Source organism: Mustela nigripes, chromosome X (genome assembly GCF_022355385.1).
Source record: "Mustela nigripes isolate SB6536 chromosome X, MUSNIG.SB6536, whole genome shotgun sequence".
Classification (NCBI taxonomy): Eukaryota; Metazoa; Chordata; class Mammalia; order Carnivora; family Mustelidae; genus Mustela; species Mustela nigripes.
The window spans coordinates 61,586,577-61,594,471 of NC_081575.1; the positions used below are offsets into that span (position 1 = coordinate 61,586,577).

At 38.8% G+C, this 7,895-nt stretch overlaps 1 protein-coding gene across 1 annotated transcript; it reads left to right on the top strand.

Annotated features, from left to right (window-relative positions):
- The first annotated feature begins 1,565 nt into the window (after positions 1-1,565).
- ITM2A (integral membrane protein 2A) lies at positions 1,566-7,545 on the top strand. The gene is made up of 6 exons (XM_059384607.1): positions 1,566-1,836; positions 5,413-5,544; positions 5,820-6,017; positions 6,486-6,596; positions 6,836-6,986; positions 7,138-7,545. Exons 1-6 carry the CDS (start codon positions 1,726-1,728, stop codon positions 7,224-7,226), a joined length of 792 nt encoding a protein of 263 aa, XP_059240590.1. The 5' UTR covers positions 1,566-1,725; the 3' UTR covers positions 7,227-7,545.
- Positions 7,546-7,895: the final 350 nt, after the last annotated feature.

Here is a 7,895-nt window from a genome sequence, read left to right on the forward strand (position 1 = left end):
TATAATGGCCAGGCCTGAAGAAAGAATTAAACAACAACAAAACAAAAACGAAAACAAAAAATACATAAGGTACCATTATTTCTTTTTTTATTATTATTATGTTCAGTTAGCCACTGTATAGTACATAATTAGTTTTTGGTGTAATGTTCATTGATTCATTAGTTAAGTATAACACACAGTGCTCATCACAGCATGTGCCCTCCTCAATACCCACATTTCTAAGTAATCGTGAACATCTGGCCCTGTGTAAGGCAAGGATCCCTACTATTCTCCTCCATCTACCTTCTCATCTGCGGCCTATCAGAGAAAATTAAGGGTGTCGTCACAAAGCTCAGATAATAGAGACAAGAAACAGGCTTTAGAGTCAAGGAAACCTCTGTCAGGAAAACTCCAACCTGAAATTTCTTAGACAGAGGGATGATAACATATTCAAGTCTCCTTAATAAGTATGAGTAAATGGGGGATTCTTTTGTTTGTTTTGTGCTTTTTTTTTTTTGGTGTTATTTCCTTTACACAAGAGACCCCTTCACTGTCTTCAGCAGCAGGACTAATTATAAACTCTTTACCACTCCACCTGTATTTATCAACCTCCATAGCATGAATTTCACATAGTGAAATGTCTATCAGTGTCAGGCACAACTGATGATGAAGGAATAACATGATTACACTAGCAGCACATGTAAATATTCCAGGTATGATTTCTAACTCAGCCCTCTTGGGGATTTTTTTTTCCCCACTAGAGTTGCGTTAGCATATGGCTAAACTTCGTGATCTTCACTCACACTTTCAGCCCCCTAAATGCATAGGTATACACTCCCTTGTTTTTCTCCCTGCAGATTTCACAATTGGTGGCCGAAGAGAAACAAGGTCTGGACTGAGAATTTACTCTGGTTTCCCTGACCCGAGAGAGTGAAAGGATCTGGATTATTTCAGAGATTCACTATGAGCTTTCCACCTTTCTCTGTCTCATCCTGTCCTACCTGCAAAATGGGGAGTTGAAGAGGCAAAAGTGATATATTTCTGATTTAGTATTGCTCTAGGTTGGAAAATTGAAATTACAAAACAAACGCCAAGAAAGAAAACAAGATGTTGAGAGAATGAAACAAGTAACTATAAACAAACTTCTGAGTGTTCTTTAAAGGGAAGGTATTACTATAAAGGTGCAGAATAGTCATGGACTGTGCTTTTGGGACCTGGGTGAGTGCAGAGTTGAGGAAGTTTGACTTGGTGCCAAGTTACAGTTCCTGGCCCCTTGGGGGGCCAGGCGCAGGTTTGGAAAAACACAATCAGGGAAGGGGCTATTGTGTCCTGGACAAAGGCAGAAAGACATAATACAGCAGGCTTCCTTCCTGTCCTGTTCTTATCTGACCGTGCAGAGGGTGGGTGGGAGCACGCCTGGAGTGCAGGTGAGGCATTTCAAGCCCCAGCTGCCCCAGGGCTCCACCTCTCCTTCTCTTCCTTCACAGACAACCCCCACCCCCACTCAAGCTTTTGAAGCCCCTCCCGCTCCTCCCACGGCTCCACCCTGGGCCCTCCTACGGTATCCCCCTCCCCCCACCCCCAGCTTGGGACTGCGTCATAAGTATCCCCAGACCTGGGCTTGCAGCTGCCTAAGACAGGCGAGGGAGAAAATAGGTCCTGCTAGGACTAGCCCGATTTCTCTACAACGTGCAGCCCGGGAAGCTCATTTGAGCCACGCCTTACCAGGAAGCCCAAAGATTCACAATGGTGAAAATCGCCTTCAATACACCCACGGCGGTGCAAAAAGAGGAGGCGCGGCAAGACGTGGAGGCTCTTGTAAACCGCACGGTCCGAGCTCAAATCTTGACCCGCAAGGTAGCAGTACTCATTTCACCCCAGACTGCCTGCTAGGGTCCGTAAGGTGGGGAGGGGTGGTTTGCGGGGAGGAAGTGGCAAGTGGCAGAGGACAAAATGAAAGCTGCCCCTCTGCTGTTAAACTGGTTTACCGGTTGCCCCAGTTGCATTTAGTCGCGCCACTTTCCGCTTGCAGTGCCGCACACCCTTTAACATCCCAGTATCTTGCACTACTTTCCGTCGTTTCCAGCTCTTGTGGTGCATTTCCAAGCGACGTTACAGGGAGTTTGAGGAGAACCCCTGGGACCTGATGTCACCCTCTCCAGGGGAACATGTGAAGGGCTGGGATCAATGAGGCACGTTGTTCAGTTTCCAGCTCAAGGAGTGCACACAGCCTCTACAGGGAAGGGGCAGACACTCAGGGAGAACAGGGGCAAGAGATTGAACTCTTCCTTCTTTCCTTTTGGTGGAGAATCTAACTCTTTCTAGGATCTCGGAATGTTTGTGGGGGTGGGGTATGGGACCAAAGACAGCTTTGACTCAGAACATTGGGGTCAGTATGTGTGTGTGTTCGCCCGTGTATATTTTCAATTTCTCCCTGATGATAGGCGGTTTTAAGAGTTCAGTAAAGGAGCTGTGAAAATTGAAGTTGCTCTTAATTAGCGTTTGGGACGTTCACTGTGCCCTCTTACTGCAAGATCCTTGTTATGTTTTCACAGTGGCATTTCCTAAAGACAACACTCTTCATCCATAAAAAGAAATGTTGAGGTTTATTTTCTTCTTCATTTATTGCTTCCTTTTTGTGATACACCCCCCCCCCCACACACACGCCTCCCTCATGGGGAGATCTGAAGAGGGTCTGACCTTGAATTTAAACTTCTAGCATTGCCAGAAACTGTGGTAGTTCCCCCCCCAAATATTAGCCACCGTTTATTTAGTCCAATTTCTTTTTCTTTTAAACATCTAACATGTTTTCAAAGTTTGTAAACTGCTCATTTTCCTCAGTAAAATGTCAATGTTGAAAGGGACATTTGCATTTTCTTTTACCAAATTTTCTTCTTCTACCACACAGTGTCAGTTTCCAGATCTATCTTAATTTGTCTTGTTCTCTCTTTAAAGTTTTAACTTTTGTGTTCAGACTGGAGATTTGAAAAGTACTTTTAGTGAAATGAGAATCCATGTAGTAAAACATTATGCACCAATTTGAAATGTTTGTATGCTTAGAGTTTTTGTAACAGAATTTTGAAATATTTAACCCAGCAAAAAAAAAACTTGTTTTGGGGTATTATACATTTGAGAAGTCAAAAGTAACACCCCCTTGCATTGTTGAGGTTTTGAATAAAAGACAGATCAAATATGTAACTGTCCTATTCACTTTGTAAGTGAAACATGGCTTGATTTTTTGCAAGGTCTAATTAGATGCTAGTAGTTAAATATAGCCACACAGTAATCCCTTTATTTTTCTCTCACCACCAAAAACTTCTTGACTTGTAGTTGGACACAGTTAATATGTAAACAGTATTCCTGCCAGGCCTGTGGTGTGATGAGGAATAAATAAAAATGAGCATTTGCACCATGATTATATTTCTTTGTTAGGTGCTGGAGAAGCTCCCACAGGATCCTGACCTGGTCACTACAGGACATTGATTTAATAATACTTGACACATTATATTGTGATGTATTAATCTGCTCATCAGAAACCTAGCACAACAGAATAGTATATCAGAAGTTGTGTACAATGACTTTAAAATAGAGTTTAGAGGGAAATTAGCTATGGTAAGTGAGAGTCCATACCACTCTGAATTCTAACAAATGCAAATGAAAAAAATCCTTATTCCTAGTATGGTGAGGAATTTTATTATATTGAACCTCTAATACTTAGACATTGCTTAATAATAAATGAAACTCAGTGTAAATAGCTCTTCTCATATCTCAACAAGAAAAAATAATTGTTTTGAGTATTTAAAATTAAGTCATTTTGTGACTTACAGGCAAGTAACTTCATCTGTCTGGACCTCAATTTAATCATCTACAATATAATTTCAAAACATCTAGCTCTGGATTACAGTTATTCACAATCATAATTTATAGTTCTATCTTTGTAATGTTAATCTTTTGTTAGTTTTTTTAATAAAAATAATTTATAATTTCTGAAAGCTATTGGGACAAGGAAAAGCCTTCAAGGTTTATAGAGTATTATTGGAGGGTTTGAAATTATATACATTTAGCTAAGAAAATATGCATACCAAATTTCTTTGAATTTTAATTAAGATAATTTTTCAAAAAACAATTTATCAAAGAATTGTCTCTATGTAGAATACAGGCACTTGTTTTCACCAAATTAATTGAAACTTAACTAGGTGCCACAAGCATTACAGTAGCTGTCCTGGAAAAGAGCTAATGGCCTGAAATAATAAAACAACTCTATTTTCGCACTATTCTGAATGATTTACTCATTGATTACAAGAAACTACACTTGATGACTTTGTTTATTCCACTCTTCAGTAATAATACTGCTTAAAACACCGTGAAATACAAGAATGGGATTGGAGTGTCCCTTGGACCATTGCCTTAGGAAGAATACAGAGTTACTTGTTTGCTTTGGATCTTTCTTGTTCCAGTTCCTGAACCAATTATGGATTTAATGGAATTTTTGCAGTAGCTGTTACACACACACACATTTTGTGCCCAGTTATCACAAATGCTGTACTGTAAGTTCTAGTGGTTTTTTTTCTTTTTTTTTAATTTTTTATTTTTTATAAACATATATTTTTATCCCCAGGGGTACAGGTCTGTGAATCACCAGGTTTACACACTTCACAGCACTCACCCAAGCACATACCCTCCCCAATGTCCATAATCCCACCCCCTTCTCCCAAACCCCCTCCCCCCAGCAACCCTCAGTTTGTTTTGTGAGATTAAGAGTCACTTATGTTTTACCCTGAACTTAGAAAACATTATTTCATTCATGCAGTAGACAACTAAAGAACAGTGGGTGATGTTAGAAAGGTTAAATTCTCATTAATATTAAGAACATTATGAAATATATCATGCCTCCAATATTTTAATTTCTGAAATAAGGGAAAATGATGTATACCTGCCTTACAGAATTTTTAAGATAAAACAATAAAAACCAGCTTTTTGAAAATCATTTAATAAATCAAAGGACACTAATCACCTTTAAGTTGGCAAAATTTGATTTACAAAAAATAGTAAAGCAACATAATTATAGTCCAGAAAGTTAGTGACTATATCACTGTAAAAGTTCCCAAATCAACAAAGAATAAAGAATATAATTTATTGCATAAATGAACGGTGATTTTCAGCTGATTCTAAAAGTGTGTATTTGAAAAAAAAAAAAAAAAAAAACCTCCTGTCTGCAATTGGGTTTGTAAATGCCAGAAGGAAAGTAAATACAATTGGCAATTTTTCACATCTATTAAATATCAGAAATTATCTTGAAATATTTTAACCTAGGATGATTTAACATCTTTTAAGAATGTCTTGTGTTTCAAGAAAGTAAATTGTACACAAAGCAACTATGTGTCTAAAAGTGCAATCTGGTTTTTGTCTTTGGTTTTGCTTTTTAATAAACAGGAGCTCCAAGGTGCCACCCAGGAAAAAGAGGGCTCCTCTGGGAGATGCATGCTTACTCTCTTAGGCCTTTCATTCATCTTGGCAGGACTTATTGTTGGTGGGGCCTGCATTTACAAGTACTTCATGCCCAAGGTAATAATAATTACAGTTCTTGTAATTTGGATTACTAATTGCTATATATTTAGTGGCAACTTAAGGAAATCGGTGGTGTCACCACAGAAATGAATATTTAGGACAAGTTTTCAAATTTTCATTCAATTTATAAAACTTCCCTTCATGGTGATAACTTTTATCAGAAATTCTAAGCTTGACAAACAGTAAAATGAATTGATGTGAGTGTGAGAAATGATTCAAATGTGACCATAGTAAGTATTAAAAGGTTTTAATTCTCCCTTTTTGTCTTTTAGAGTACCATCTACCATGGAGAGATGTGCTTCTTTGATTCTGAGGACCCTGCAAATTCCCTTCGAGGAGCAGAGCCCTACCTTATGCCTGTGACCGAGGAGGCTGACATTCGAGAGGATGACAATGTTGCAATCATTGATGTGCCTGTCCCCAGTTTCTCTGACAGTGATCCTGCAGCAGTTATTCATGACTTTGAAAAAGTGAGTTTCTCATTTTTAAAGGTTTTCTTGATTTTTTTTCTTAATTCATTGGCGAGCATTAAATCTGTTCATAAATGTTCATCTTTTTGCAGCAAAGCCTTTTTCACTTTTGCTATTGAAGATTTTTTTTTTGTTCTTGTTTTTTTTTAAAGATTTTATTTATTTATTTGACAGAGAGAGAGATCACAAGTAGGCAGAGAGGCAGGCAGAGAGAGAGAGGAAGGGAAGCAGGCTCCCTGCTGAGCAGAGAGCCCGATGCGGGACTCGATCCCAGGACCCTGAGATCATGACCTGAGCCAAAGGCAGCGGCTTAACCCACTGAGCCACCTAGGCGCCCTGCCCTCACTTTTGCTATTGAAAATACCTTAGCAGGTATTAAAAGGATATAGCTGCTTGTTTTAATGGTAGTTAGAATCGGCAGAGTTGATATTCTTTACACCTTAGTTAACTTTTCCCCCTTCCCAACAGGGCATGACTGCTTACTTGGACTTGCTGCTGGGGAACTGCTATCTGATGCCCCTCAATACCTCTATCGTTCTGCCTCCAAAGAATCTGATGGAGTTCTTCGGCAAACTGGCAGTATGTATTTTGGATGTCAAATTTTTATTTAAGCATTTGCTTCCTCATTTAAAAACAATAATTATTTGAGCCAAACATTCCATTTTATTGGAATAATTTTAAAATAAAAACTATGCTGTAACCTAAATCTGCTCTAAAAAATAAAGTCTATTAAAAAAAACAACTATAACTGCTATAGGTAAGGATTTAAATGGTGTTTTTAAGAAGTTTTTATTTTAATCTTTTTAAACAAACTTTAGAGTGGCAAATACTTGCCTCACACTTATGTTGTTCATGAAGACCTGGTTGCTGTGGAGAAGATTCGTGATGTTAGTAACCTTGGCATCTTTATTTACCAACTTTGCAACAATCGCAAGTCCTTCCGCCTTCGTAGAAGAGACCTCTTACTGGGTAGGCAATATAACCTTTCCTTCAACCTGTGTTATTGGGAAAGTGAAGGAGAGTATAGGTGGAGTATAGGGGGAAAGTAGAGAAGAAATCTAGGTATGTTTTCATTTAAATAAAAAGTTAAAAAGTCAATTCTTTGTGCATTTTCTCACAGGTTTCAATAAACGTGCCATTGATAAGTGTTGGAAGATTAGACACTTCCCCAATGAATTTATCGTTGAGACCAAGATCTGTCAAGAGTGAGAGGCAACAGAAAAAGAGTATCCTTAGTAATAAGAAGTCAGAGATTTGCAATATGACTTCAACATTAAAGTGTGTAGGATACTCATATTTACTTATGCATATACTCTACTGCTTATACCAAAAAAAGAGGGAAATAAAAACTACTAACCACTGCAAGTTCTTGTCAGTGTTTAGTTTAATTGACATTGATTATTTGAAATTGAAATTAAATGATTCTGTGTTTTTCTTTTTAATTCATAGGGTTTAGGCTTCTGAAAGTAGCATGAATAGGCCAGCTTATATCCTGACAATAAATTCCATCCTTTGTGTGTGTTTTTAAGTAAGCTCTTCACTCAGTCATATGGTAAAACATGTTTTAAGTTTAAAATATTTAAAATTGGGGCACCTGGGTGGCTCAGTGTGTTATAGCCTCTGCCTTCGGCTCAGGTTGTGATCCCAGTGTCCTGGGATTGAGCCCCACATCAGGCTCTCTGCTCTGCAGAGAACCTGCTTCCTCTTCTCTCTGTCTGCCTCCCTGCCTGCTTGTGATCTCTCTCTCTGTCAAATAAATAAATAAAATCTTTAAGGGCGCCTGGGTGGCTCAGTGCGTTAAGCCGCTGCCTTTGGCTCAGGTCATGATCTCAGGGTCCTGGGATCGAGTCCCGCATCGGGCTCTCTGCTCAGCAGGGA

What these genes read in the sequence shown, in the direction of transcription:
- ITM2A (XM_059384607.1), top strand. Translation starts at nt 1,726, where the DNA reads ATGGTGAAAATCGCCTTCAATACACCCACGGCGGTGCAAAAAGAGGAG. An exon ending in ACAAGTACTTCATGCCCAAG is followed by an intron (nt 5,545 to 5,819) that starts GTAATAATAATT and finishes TTTGTCTTTTAG; the next exon opens with AGTACCATCTACCATGGAGA. An exon ending in TTATTCATGACTTTGAAAAA is followed by an intron (nt 6,018 to 6,485) that starts GTGAGTTTCTCA and finishes CCTTCCCAACAG; the next exon opens with GGCATGACTGCTTACTTGGA.